Source organism: Colletotrichum phormii, assembly GCF_030913505.1.
Source record: "Colletotrichum phormii strain CBS 102054 chromosome Unknown BDP81scaffold_1, whole genome shotgun sequence".
NCBI classification, from domain to species: domain Eukaryota; kingdom Fungi; phylum Ascomycota; class Sordariomycetes; order Glomerellales; family Glomerellaceae; genus Colletotrichum; species Colletotrichum phormii.
The window spans coordinates 2,191,421-2,204,856 of NW_026851443.1; the positions used below are offsets into that span (position 1 = coordinate 2,191,421).

Sequence of the window (13,436 nt, forward strand, 5' to 3'; positions counted from 1 at the left end):
TCCATGGAGACGTATTCGCGTTGACTTGGCTCATCACGTCTGATTCTAGCTGGTTTACTTCGGGCCACGCTTCACTCGTCATTAGCTTTGATGCAGGTCCATGTTTGTTGAAAGGTCTCGGGCTTGATCATCGGAACTTGTTACATTGTGCCCTCCCCAAGCTACTACTGCCTGGGTCTGTGATCTGCCTCAGCGGCCTCGCATTGCTCTTCTAGACGTCGATCTTCAGCCAGTCTCATATGCCGTGTGCAGACCGACTCTTGGGTCCATCTTCCAAATCCTCACTTCTGTCTACCCACTTCCAGGCGTTCCTCTCAGTCAACCACCCTAAACACCACTAAGGTCTATGAGATCTATCTTCCTGCTCTGGAGGGCTCGAGATGCTCGTCGCAATGGGGAGCTCAGAAATTGCCCGCGCGTTGCTGTCCGTGAACGCGTCACTGACCATGGGCTTGCAAGAACCTCTAAACGCCAGATCCAGTTAGCATTCTTTCTTATTCAGTTAGCATTCTTTCTTGAAAAGGCTTTGGGACCAACGTACCCGTGGCACTTTCGGCCGCATATTGCTCCTCGTGCACCCGTCGTTCGCCCACAGCGCATACTACAGCCTCCCTTACCCGCAAGCCTTGCCCAATCACCCGGCTGCTGGATGCGAATCTCACTCCCGTGCGCTTTGCAGAAGACGGGGATGTAGTCCGTGGGCGGGGCCTCCATCCTAATCAAGACCTCGCTCCAGATGGGTCGAGCCGATGATGCTAGCAGATTCTGCATATCGCCGAGGATGACGAGCAGATGTCGAGGACGACTGAGGGCCACGATGGCGCGTCTTAGGTCGTTGAGGAAGCCCGCGTCCGGTTTTGAACGGTCTTCTGGGCTTCTGGTGATGGAGATGAGGATGATGCTGTTCTCTCTGCCCTGGTACCCGTCTACGGTCTGGACCTCGGGCCCGAGGCGGCCGACGCTGCGGGTTTGGCGGAGGCCGTTTTCGATACAGGCCTTTTGTCCGCTGTAGAAGGTCAGGATGGTGATTTCTGAGGGGCTTGTGCCGTTGGAGACTAGGTGGCTGTACAGCCCGACAATCATGTCGGCCTCGAAAGTGTTGACTTTGCTACAGTACCGGTTAGATGACTCGGGGCGTTGGTGGTTGAACCACAGCAGGCTCTTCGAGCCCATACCTGGAACGGCTTCCCGGTCTAATGTCGAAGGGTGGTCCACCAGGAGAGGGTACCACGCGCTCAGCAGCTTGCGAATGTCGGGCGCCATGCGTCTCTGCACCTGGAGGGTGGAATGCTCCAAGCCGCGCTCCACAAGCCTCTGGAACAGAGACACGTTGAGGTAGAAGGGGGGCTTGCTGAGCTCCAGGACGTCAGCGTGGGGCGCCAGCTGCATGTGGTCGCCGACGAGGATGATCTGCTCCAGGGAAGGGAACAGCGCGGCGGTAATGTTTGCCTCGCGGGTCTCGGCGGCTTCTTCGATCATCATGATGCGGGGGCGTAGCGCGGCGATGAGCTTGCGGTACTTTGTGAGGCCTGTTGTCGTGCATCCTATGATGCGGGCCTTTGAGTCGCGGATGGCGGTGATGTCTTCTTGCCAGCGTGTGACCTTGAGCTTCTGGACGACGTTGTCGAGCTGTTTGAAGACGGCGGAGAGGGCTAGCTTGGTTGATGTGATGTATCTACGTTCGAGGTACTGGTATACCATGCCACGATACTTGGGCGCAATCAACCAGAGGTTCCCGTTATGCGCGAGCAGCTCTTGTGCTAGCTTGTCGCTGACAGCAACACCGCTTGAGTCTTTAATGCTATTCCATCGCGCGATTGGGATAGGTTTGCCTGATAACTGCTCCTTCTTGTTGCAAGCAGAGCCCTTATCGCTGACGCCAGACCCTGAGGCTGCCTCTTCATCGTCAACACCGTCGCTGATAGGAACGTGGACGCTCCTATGCGGCATCTTTGAAAGCAGACGATCACTGAGCCACGGCCCGAGCGGGTGTCGGGATCCCTCTCCGGCGATGGATTTGAGGTCGCCATCCCAGCATTTCATGACCGAGACATGCTGCTCGGCGCTGATCAAGCCAACCTCCCGAAAGTGCTCCGGTAAGATCAATTGCTGGTGAGCGGGCGGGAAGCAGCGTTGAAGGAGGAGCCTCGCCTGAGACCTGAGAGAGACGAGACGTTTCTCGAGCGCGCTCTTGCTCCAGGTCTTGCCGCGAGATCGCATGCGGAGGTTAAAGAGCGTCCGGCTGGCGACGACCTCATCTTTAGCCTGGCCTCCCAGACGTACAAAGGCCACGCCGAGCTGGTGGCATCTGACGAGGAGCTCGTCGACGGTGTCGTTCTTTTGGGCTGTGACGATGATGGGGACGTTGGAGCGTTGTGTGCTTAGCAGGACTTTGAGCGCGGCCATGGATGTGTGTGTCTTTCCTGTTCCGGGGGGGCCTTGGACTATGGCGAGCTCTTTTGTTGTCATGCGCTGGAGAGCTTGGAGCTGGGATTGATCTAGTCTTGTTTTCTGTTGGATGTGGATGGGTATGTCGCCTTGGACAGGGATGTGGATGGGTTGTGGGCGTTGGAGACCATCGTGGAGGGCTGAGATGTCCAGTGTGGTGGAGGAGGGCGAGAAAGAATTAGGCATGCCGACGATGTTCAGCTGGCCGACGAAGTACTTGTCGAATGGCGAACTGGAAAAACACATCAGCTCAATGACCCCTTCCAGAGTCTCTTCTTGTCTTACTCGTCTTCTGCCGTCTGCTTGAGGCCTTCCAAAACGTGCCGAACGGCTTCAAAGTAGTTGGAGCGGGCTTCGACCATGACATACTCCTGGTCTGGCTCCATAAAGCCGGCCGTGATGCCAGGATCGGAAAATTCCAGATCCAGAGGAGGAGGCGCCGATGAACTGCCAGCGAGTTCGTCGTAGCGACCCGTCACCACTGCCACGATACACTGTGTTCTAAAGCGATCCGAAGCTGGAGACAGGGCTACTATCGTGCCGGGGACCACACGCTGAGATGCTGGCCAGTTGATGAGCTGCCGTGCGCGGACGGCGGACAAGGTGACGCGGACCATGACTCCGAGGCGTATGATGTTGACTCCGCGGACAAAGACCTTTTTGTATTTCCCATTTAGATACAATCTCGTGATGGTTCTGGCAAGATTTTGCTTACATCGGTGTATATGGATGTCTCAGTGCTCTCTGCCATCTCGGGCGCGGACTTGTACTCTTGAACGGCTCTGCGGAGAGGCTCGACGCCCTCGAAGCGTAGGAGGTCATACTGGGCCCGGAGATATGCGCTTTTCGTCGGGTAGACGGCGTTTAGGCCGTTCTTCTTTGGGAGTATGCAGGCTTCTTTCATGATCTCCTCGGCCCGTGGCAGTTCGGGTGTATCGCGCCAGCTTATCTCAGAGTGTGGGCGGGCATGAGGCGAGCTGGTTGCGATTTTGCGGTCAGGGGGCGGTTTCTGGGACATGATCAAGTACAGTCCTGAAGGTAGGTCAGTATTTCAAGACCGTGAGGTGAGAAACGTGTTTGGTTATGTGACTGAAGAAAGTATTTTTGAGCCTCGGATAAGGTACAATACTTGCTGCTAGCTGAGGAACCATACATGTTTTGAAACAAAGACTTGGCAATCTAGGAATGGTTTATAAAGTACCTTAGGCCCGATGGGCTTGTGTTAATCGACGGGCTATGCTTTAACATGGAGAGAGCGACTTACCACACATAAAACCATAGGGTCCGCCACGGACTTGAACAAGTTGAGACTCACGACAGTTTCCAGGGGAAAGAAAATACAATGATTGCAAAAGAAAAACTCCTGACAAGCTAGCTTGCTGAGAGCGGTAAGCTACCTACATTATCTCAAGTGTTTGCAGGACAACGCAGGCTTGGCAAGAGGCTTATACAGCGACGGGCTCCTACATGAGAGCCTAGCAAAACCATCAAGCGAAGATACAACCCATGCAAAAAAGATACCCGCAACATGTTTGGAAGGGTCCTGCCTGGCATGGAGGCTGCAACGGGGTTGATGCAAACGCAGCTGAGCCGTGCGGAAAGTAACAACGTAGACACTCTGCCCGACCCTAGTTCTAGACAGCATCAACCGCGTAGGTCATGAGAGAGAAGGGTGAGTGACCAGGGATGACAAGACAAAAACCATGATTGTCCGTTGTTTTGAGGCAGATTAGGTGTGCCATAGTACAAGGTGGACTGGAGGCGATCTTATCATGCTCGGACACTTGTCAAGGCTGCAGACGTATGGATAATATTGCGCATCGGGCGCGAGAAATCTCAGAGATCCTCAAGGCGGAGGTGTAGTTGGGAGGTCGTTGAGAGACCGGTGGTTCCGGCTGATCCCCAATGGGGCGGCGCCGAAGTTCTGCCGGAACGGCTTGCCCGGCCGAATCATCCGGCGATGCTTCCGCTCCGGAGCGCTCTCGTACGGATAGGGGATGCGGCGGCGGTGCTCCAGGGGATGCTAGCGCGACTGGGCTTGGTAACCTTGTCGTCTCCCCGCCGTAATCGAAAGCTAAACTGCCCTGGCGAGGCGCACAGCACAGGCACACAGGGTGATAGAAGTGGGCGCACAGCACCAGGGCGGCCCCACCGAGCTAGCTGCTGCGGTGCTCCAACCCAGCACGTCGTCGCGACCGCAGCTTTCGCGACGATTCCATGCGCAACGAACATTAGTAGCGTCCACCAACCACCCATCTTCCACAACCCATTGCCGCCAACTTTGTTAACAGACCCCTTTTATTATTCGGAATGGAACGGAACTCTTCGCGTGGCGACATCTCAAAGATACATAATTAGTCGCGAACGAACTTAACCGCTTCTCCGACCCCGGCGCCACCCTGCGAACGCCGCGGACCTTCTGCACGAACTCCAGCGTTCTGCTTGCGACTTCATAGCTGTGCATTGTTCGCATTTCTATATAGCGGAGCTTCAAAATGGATGACGATGATAGAGGTATGTTTCGGAGACTTGTGCTGTTTCCTCAAATCCCGCTGACCTGCCCTGGCAACCTAGACTCAAACGCGAGCTCCGACAATGATCAGAACGACCAGAATGACCAGGACGAGGTCATGGAGGATGTAGACGATGCAGAGGGAGACATGGAGAACGAGGAGGAAGACAACGACGACGATCAAGAGGATAACGACCGCGAGGAGACAGGCGATGATGCGCAAGAGAAGGGCGACGACGCAGCTGCAAGAGATGCAAGAGTGCCTTCTAGAGCTGGTTCGGCTGGCGCGGGAGGGTCGCCGGGGATAAAGAGCGGATCACCACTGCTGTCCTCAAGTCTATTCCCAAGCGTCCGACCCGAAGCCGTGAATGCTCGACTGTACGATATTGTGCCTACGATGGCTGCGCCGCAGGCAACGAGTGTGAACGCAGTCGCCATCACGCCCGATCTTCGCTTCTGGATGACAGGAGGCTCCGACGGCTATATCCGAAAGTACGACGGGCCTGGTACAATAAACGGCAAACAACTCCTCACAGTGGCGCAAAGACACCCCTTTGTCGATAGTGTCGTCAAGGCGGGCATTTTGATGTCATACTGGGAGAATGAGGAACCCGGACCGCCGAACCCAAGAGGGAACGAGGAACACATCCTATCGCCCGTTTACTCATTGGCTGTCCACTCGCAGGCGCTATGGCTACTTTCAGGTCTCGAATCTGGTGGCATCAATCTCCAAAGCGTAAGGCACGATGAAGGAAAGCGCATAACATGCCTGCAACAACACACTAATGCTGTGAGCGTGTTGACACTGGCACAAGACGAGAAGAGCGTCCTAAGTGGCAGCTGGGACAAGAACATTTTCGACTGGGATCTCAACACTGGCGCTGTCAAACGTTCTTACGACGGCAGCGGAGGTCAAACTTCTGCTATCGAGCTTCGTCCAGTAAATGGTGCACCAATTCCTGCCGAGGCAATGGAGGAAGAAATCAAACCTGACCCAACCTTTACCTCGAATAACAGCAAACCTCCTCAAAACGGCACCGTAGACGATACCAACGGCATCGAAGCCCCGCCTCCTGCGATGGCTGGCGAGGGCGCTGAGGGACAAGCGTCACCCGCACATGAGTCGCTCTTTGGTGGCAGTGACACTGGCTCACTCTTTGGCGATAACGTCGCAGGCAATTATGGCGGCGATGACGATGACGAATTTTCGAGGGCGATGGGAGATATGGGAATGCCCACTCTCCATGATGGCTCAGGGCAGGACGGCGGTATGGATCACTCTGCCGATATCGATATGACAAATGCCTTCAACGCCGATGCCACCTCTGCGCCAGCAGTCCAGGCACCAGGAAGCAGCAGTCCCGAAGCCGCAAGAAATCAGCCCCCAGCACCAGCTGTAGATACGACTGCGACAGATGGTCCCTCGGCGTTAGACGGCGCGGGCGATGCTACGGCGCAGCTGCCTGTCCCCGACTTTCCAGAAATTCCTCCTCTACCCGATACGCAGACAGATGACGCGAACCCCGGATCACCCTCCATGATTTTCGCCTCGGATCCTCCTCCCCCGGCCATGGACCCAACTCAGTCAGCGGACACGGTCTTCTTCTCCGCAGCCATTGATGGCAATATCAGAATATGGGACCGGCGTGTTCAAGACCCCGTCGCAAGGATAGGCAGTCAACGAGGCGTGCCGCCTTGGTGTATGGGTGCCTGCTGGAGTCCTGACGGCAACTGGATTTACGCCGGCAGGCGAAACGGAACGGTGGAGGAGTACAGCATCCACAAGGCCAGAAGTGGCTGGGCGCCAGAGAGGACTCTCAAGTTCCCGGCCGGAAGTGGAGCCGTAAGTGCGGTTCGAGCCATGCCGAATGGCCGTCATCTCGTCTGGTAAGTAATTAAAAGCCGGCATGAGAAGACGATTGTCAAGCTAACATACATGCAGTGCTTCCCATGATATTCTTCGCCTGTATGATCTCAAGGACATGCGGGCTTTCAAGCACTCCACCGTCCCCTTCCTGATTATTCCTGGCCCGCCTAGAGCTGGTGTCATTTCCTCACTCTACATTGATCGAACATGCCGCTTCATGATCTCGACTGCTGGAACGCGCGGTTGGGAAGGCACGAGCACCGAGGTTCTGATTGGATACGAGATCGGCGTCACCGAAGAAAAATAGAACTCTGCACTTTGACTCTTGGTTACTAGTCGAGGATTGGAATTCGAATCACGTACCGAAGACGTGAGAACGAGAGAGGTGCAGAGACGGAGTTTGGAGAAAATACCGACGCACAATTTGGAGTCTGGCGGTGACTCGTCTTAGAGTTGTAGCGTTCTCAAAGACCTTGGGATTCTCAAGGCCTAATATCAATACCCATCTATTAAATCCCCGCGGAGCCATATGATGTACGATGTGATACCCCTTTTAATGCATGCGCCTCAAGGCTTGCTACCTCATTTTCTTTCTTATATATACTCGGGATGATTACATAAGGTAATCAATCACCCTTGATTTTGACGACCGTTTCAGTTGAGGGATCAAATGGTTCACCGGTGAGCTCTCAACGGAGGTCTACCCGCGGCTGTTCAACTCAGAAGCTGGTTTTGTCAGTGACAAGGCTAAATGATGAAAACTCTCGACTTCTCATCATAACACAACGCTCTGAAAATCTCGACTTTCTAGAGAGATATTAGCTCACTCGTAGTTTCCTGTTTTCGTCCGCCCGTTCGCGACGAACACCTCCCCGCAACGATCTATGTCTCCTAAAGTCGTTATCCAAATCTTTGGTAATATAAACGCCAGGGCGTATATAGCAGGGTGAGTCATGATAGAAACTGTCGGAACAGCAAGGCTGATAAGGAGCAATGGGCAGGTATCGTGGGCTGGCTGGCGCCTGCCCTGGGCGAAGTGGGACAACTGGCTTAGTCACCACGGCCGGTTAAGGTGGGGCAACCACCCAGGCCGTCACCACCTACTTCGACCGACCCCTGCCCACAATGTAAAATAGGAAGTAACAAGAACAACAACAGCAATTATCACGGACATCGACGTGATTGTTGCCGAAGATACACCCTCATGAGGAAATGTATCACGCCTGTGATACCAACAGAAACACCATACTGGATCGGAATCAGGCGGTTGTGATTTCATCTCACACGGCTTCTTGAGGTGCAACAAGCGAGCTCTATGAGAAGCAGAGAGTTAAGTGTCTCATTGGTGATAAGACAAGGCTCATTCCAAAAGGGGCCAATGGTAAAGAAAGTTACAACCATTGCATCTTATATCGAACGCTAAATCACATCGGTTGGGGCTTTTCATTAAAGGTGGGGTGGTTATGAAACTTCATGATGAAAAGAGATGCAGGATCACCTCGACGTGATAGCAAGCCAGAAGAGGCTCTTCATTTTCGAGTCTACCTTGTGATATCTGTACCATCTTATCTTATTTTGAGGCAACCTCTCAACAGTGACAAGGTACGCAGAAGGTAGATCAGTGGTCAAATCAAGCTCGGGAGGAGGTCTCGGCTCTCTGTCACAAGGACTTCCCCGCCAACCTCGAAGCACCCGCAAGGGGGTCACTGCAACAACGGTTGGACCGCTATCTCCAACATCCCACAGCGGTCTAGCGTGAGCTGACCACATACCTCCCTGATAAGACCGGAAGGCGGCATATGCGCCCAGGCTTTTTACCCCGGATTGGCTCTCATTTGGGGCCTGGTAACTTCTATCAATCTTCAACACACCATAGGTACCTAGTCCGAATACCACCCAACCACCTCCCCCCCTCCCCTGTTGAGCCGGAGATTCTCATATCTCTCTACTCCGTAAACCTGCTGACCACTCCCTGCCCTGGATTCGAATCCCTTGGTTGATAGAGTCTGGCCATTCGGGGCTCACACCGGTCTTTGCCGGGGATGAGGGGTCCCGATACCGTGGTGCCCGCTCATTGAGACGTGAAGGCCGGCCGGGTCATCTGCATTACGGCTGCTACCATTGAGGAGGAAATAAGATCATTATGTCTCCCCCACACTCGCGCTCGTCCGTAACGGCTGCCGCACAAGACGACGAGATCCAGCCTCTTTTACGGGGAGCCGATACTTCATCCTATAGTAATAGTTCCGCGATGGCGTCCAAAGATGTCGAGACCATTGCCGTGGCTCCGGATGCGAAGCCCGGTGCCGATGACGCTGCCCTGGCCGAGGCTATTCGTCTCGAGCACAACTTGACGTTCTCTCAGGCCGTCAAGCTTTACCCCGCTGCCATTGGGTGGTCTGCTTTCGTGTCCATTGGGGTCATTATGTTGGCATTCGATCCTCAACTACTCGGAAACCTCTACGCTACGCCTCAGTTTCAGAGAGATTTTGGTTATGAATATGAGGGCTCCGTAAGCTGTCGTCTCCTCTTATACGTGAACCATATACTGACGTGCTACAGTACATCATTAGTATGTCTAAGACTTGAGTTCCCGTGCTGAAGCATCTCTCTTACTAACATGTGTCCAGCTGCCGCTTGGCAGACCGGACTCTCCATGGGCAATCCCGTCGGTCAAGTTGTCGGTGCCCTCTTCGCTGCGTACCCTATGGACTGGTACGGCCGGAAACTGACCTTTGCCGTGTGCGTGGTTCTCACCGCCGGCATCGTCTTCATCCAATTCTTCGCGCGCTCCTTGCCCGTCCTCCTGGTCGGCGAGCTCCTCGGTGGCCTCGTCTTGGGCATGTACGTGGTCATCGCACCAGCCTACGCCTCCGAGGTTTGCCCCACTGCTATCCGTGGCCATTTGACGTCCTACGTGAATCTCTGCTTCGTCATGGGCCAGCTCCTTGCCAACGGCGTCACAGCGGGGACTTCCAAGCTCGACACTCACTGGGCGTATTCTTTGCCCTTTGCACTGCAATGGTTCTGGATTCTTGTCATCCTCCCAGGATTGCTCTTTGTCCCCGAAAGCCCGTGGTGGCTGGTAAGAAAAGGTAGAATGGACGACGCGAGGAAGAGTCTGGGCCGTCTGGCCTCCAAAAAGGTCAACGTTGCCGCTTCTTTGGCCTTCATCGTAGAAACGGACAAACTTGAGCAAGAGCTTGAAGCCGGAAGCACCTATTCCGATTGCTTGAAGGGTGCCAATTTGAGGCGGACGGAAATATCTGTCGGTGTTTACTGCACTCAAGTCCTCAGCGGCATCTATCTCATCAACTACGGGACGTACTTCTTCCAGCAGGCCGGTCTGCCTACTGACAAGGCATTCGATATGGCCATTGGCTTCCTTGGTAAACAGCTGACCCTTTGTTTTCCCCTCGAGAATATGCGCCTTGGCTAACTTCATCAGCCGTCGGATTCCTTGGCACCGTTATCTCCTGGTACTTCCTGATCCACTACGGCAGACGAACCATCTACATCACCGGACTCGCCGCCTTGGTATTCCTGCAGCTCCTCATCGGCATCCTAGACTGCGTCCCCGGTCGTCCCTCTGGCGTGGCCTGGGCAGAGTCATCCCTCATGCTCATCTGGAACTTCGCCTACGACCTGTCCGTTGGACCCGTGTGCTTCGTCCTCATATCAGAGGCTTCAGCCACAAGAGTGCGCTCCAAGACGATTGCGCTCGCCACAGCTGCCCAGGGCGTCTTGGGAATCATCATGACCGTGGCGATCCCGTACATGATTAACCCGGACGAGGCCAATATGCAAGGGAAGCTCGGCTTTTTCTTCGGAGGGCTGGCTGGGTTGTGCTTCATCTGGGCTTGGTTCCGTGTTCCCGAGACAATGGGCCGCACGTACGAAGAGTTGGATATCCTGTTCGATAGACGAGTTCCGGCGCGTGATTTCAAGGAGTATGTTGTTGATGGTATGACTTCTGCCGATCATTAAGACGAGCAGCCCTCCCCGATGAGGCTTCGGGGTATGGTGCGGTCACTGCCGCTGGCTATTGCGATATCATTTTGAATTTTGATATTTTTAACGCATATTACATGTCCGGTGGACTTCCGGTTAAACACTCTTCGGTTGCAATGACTTCGTTCCTGTCGGAGTTGAGGAAGTCACCAGACTGGCTGGCATGATAGTCAGCCAGCCATGCCAAGCAGCAAGCACTATGCGCCCAATTCAATTTGTCTACTTCGGACCCTCTCGGTATCCTTCGGAGACGCGAAATTTGGGCTCGTCTGGCCACTGGCATCATTGCACTACAGCTGCAACTACACGTGCCCTAGAAGCGAGTAGATGGCAGCGGCCATGCGTTCTCCGTGACAAAGTCAGAGACCTCCGCGGCCTCCCCAAAAGCTTCCGCAGGTGAGATCTGGGGAATGTTGCCCAAAACTCTTAGTATGTCTTTCCTTGATTGAAGACCGCTGCGCCACCCGGACGACGCCCCGTCACAAAACGGCGACGCCAAACAATTCCGTCAGACTGAGTGCTCTGCCTGCGAGAGATTAGTATAAGAACCCAATGGCAGCAAACACCGAGTCATTAAATTGTATGTACACATCGATGTAGAAACCTGTAGGTTGATTCAGTGAAGCTGCTTCATACCTGGGTATCGCAACGATCTTGGCCGTTGCTCATTATTCCCATCAGCCAACATCGGAGAATCCAGGACCACGATCAGACAAGAAACGTTCCGTTACTAGAAAAGCTCGCCATCATGGCTACCGAAAGCGCTCGAACGCTCTTCTTCCCGGCTCCGGACCCCCCAACACCCCTCGCCCGCTACCGCATCCTCTCCCCCAACGCCGCGATCCGCGTCTCACCCCTCCAGATGGGCACAATGTCCCTAGGGACGGCCTGGTCAGACGGCATGGGCCCCGTCGGGAAGAACGCCGCCTTCAGCCTGCTGGACGCCTACCTCGACGCCGGCGGCAACTTCTTCGACTGCTCCAACGGCTACCAGCACGAACAATCCGAGGCCTGGCTCGGCGAGTGGATGGACGTCCGCGGCGTCCGGGACCGCTGCGTTGTCGCGACAAAGTTCTCGGCCGACTACCGTATGCACGCCCTCGGTAAAGGCCGCTGCCCGAACGCGGGCGGCAACTCGCGCGCCTCGATGCACATGAGCCTCCGCGACTCGCTGGCGAAGCTGCGCACCGATTGGATCGACGTCTTTTACATTCAGTGGTGGGATTATACCGCTTCCATCGAGGAGGTCATGAACGCGCTGCATAACCTCGTCGAGCAAGGGAAAGTGCACTACCTCGGGATATCAAACTGCCCGGCCTGGGTCGTCAGCGCGGCCAACACGTACGCGCGCGCGCACGGCAAGACGCCCTTTTCCATCTACCAGGGCTACTACAGCGTCATCATGCGCGACATGGAGCGGGACATCATCCCGATGGCGCGACAGTTCGGCATGGCCATTGCGCCGTACGGCGCCGCGGGCATGGGCAAGTTCAAGACGCGGGAGATGATTGAGGCGCGCCGGCGGAGCGGCGACGAAGGGCAGGCGTTCCGGCACCTGGCGGACCAGACGGAGACGGAGATGCGCGTGAGCAAAGCGCTGGCCGCGGTGGCGGAGGAAGTTGGCGTGTCGTCCATCACGGCCGTGGCGCTGGCGTACGTCATGGCAAAAGTGCCGTACGTGTTCCCCGTCGTCGGGGGCCGCAAGGTCGAGCAGATGCTGGACAACATCGACGCGCTCACGATCCAGTTGTCGGAGGCGCAGATTGCCTATCTCGAGAGCGTGGAGACGTGGGAGCCTGGGTGGCCGTACGATGTCATGGGGTGGGATCCTCATGTGTCGGGGACGCCGGCCCCGATCATTGCTGCGTCAGCCAAGGTTGATTTCGTGAGGCGGCCGAAAGCTATTGGGTATGATTGATGAAGGGGAATTTGTTTCGGTGCGTTCTAGCCTCGGTATTGGGGTTTCTTTGGGGGTTAGGGGGCGTTCCGTTCTGATTCCGTCCGTTGACGGAGGCTTGGTGTGACTTGAGAATATGGCGGAACAAGCCTGCTGCAACAAATGAGTACTAAGATCATGTTGTACTTACCAAGTTCCAAGGCGTAGCATCATTCTGATACCACTTTTCATGTTCAGAGTGAAGAGTATGGTGATAATGTTCATTCATACGATAGTGGAAGCCTTGAAGACGTAGATTCGAAACATCAGGCACGGATACAAAGTGCACCAAATCTCCGAATGAGATATAAGAGCTGTGAATGGGCACCATGCTATTCAAACAAATACTGTTGATTCGTCAAATACCTCACGTAGACTGCCTGGCCACAATGGCCAACCCAATCCGCAGTCGACAACTCTGGCACCATCGCGTTAGTTATATACCTACTGCAACCCCATATTAGCGCGATCCAGACCACCTTAATCCGCAGTGGCGGGACCCCAGGTCTCAGATTGCCGAAATAAACTAAACAAGGAGAGATCAAAACCGTTGAAAACGACTCACCTGTATCGCACATTCCCGGATGTTTCTCAGGGGCCGCGGTGGCAACGGCCGCGGCAACGCCAGCGACTTCGCCACCGCCATCATCACCTCCACCACC

At 55.0% G+C, this 13,436-nt stretch overlaps 4 protein-coding genes across 4 annotated transcripts; 3 read left to right on the plus strand and 1 right to left on the minus strand.

Moving 5' to 3' along the window:
• Window positions 1-464: 464 nt before the first annotated feature.
• On the minus strand, window positions 465-3,719 carry BDP81DRAFT_388686 (P-loop containing nucleoside triphosphate hydrolase protein; the record flags this gene model as incomplete). The annotated part of the gene is made up of 5 exons (XM_060587163.1): window positions 465-489; window positions 542-2,680; window positions 2,734-3,104; window positions 3,164-3,480; window positions 3,713-3,719. The coding sequence occupies 5 exons, from the start codon at window positions 3,717-3,719 to the stop codon at window positions 465-467; spliced, it is 2,859 nt and encodes a 952-aa protein (XP_060451833.1).
• Window positions 3,720-5,078: 1,359 nt separating this feature from the next.
• BDP81DRAFT_306221 (transcription factor SPT8) lies at window positions 5,079-7,134 on the plus strand (the record flags this gene model as incomplete). The annotated part of the gene is made up of 2 exons (XM_060583257.1): window positions 5,079-6,847; window positions 6,903-7,134. The coding sequence occupies 2 exons, from the start codon at window positions 5,079-5,081 to the stop codon at window positions 7,132-7,134; spliced, it is 2,001 nt and encodes a 666-aa protein (XP_060451834.1).
• Window positions 7,135-8,798: 1,664 nt separating this feature from the next.
• Window positions 8,799-10,908, plus strand: BDP81DRAFT_10133 (sugar porter family MFS transporter). The gene is made up of 4 exons (XM_060581372.1): window positions 8,799-9,339; window positions 9,390-9,399; window positions 9,458-10,216; window positions 10,276-10,908. Exons 1-4 carry the CDS (start codon window positions 8,971-8,973, stop codon window positions 10,812-10,814), a joined length of 1,677 nt encoding a protein of 558 aa, XP_060451835.1. The 5' UTR covers window positions 8,799-8,970; the 3' UTR covers window positions 10,815-10,908.
• Window positions 10,909-11,586: 678 nt separating this feature from the next.
• BDP81DRAFT_307489 (putative aryl-alcohol dehydrogenase) lies at window positions 11,587-12,756 on the plus strand (the record flags this gene model as incomplete). Its single annotated transcript, XM_060583369.1, has 1 exon — window positions 11,587-12,756. One exon carries the CDS (start codon window positions 11,587-11,589, stop codon window positions 12,754-12,756), a length of 1,170 nt encoding a protein of 389 aa, XP_060451836.1.
• Between the last annotated feature and the right edge of the window lie 680 nt (window positions 12,757-13,436).

Excerpts from the sequence above, each read along its gene's own strand:
- BDP81DRAFT_10133 (XM_060581372.1), top strand. The coding sequence starts at position 8,971 with ATGTCTCCCCCACACTCGCGCTCGTCCGTAACGGCTGCCGCACAAGAC. Across the intron at positions 10,217-10,275 it reads TATGGCCATTGGCTTCCTTG|CCGTCGGATTCCTTGGCACC; the intron begins GTAAACAGCTGA and ends TAACTTCATCAG.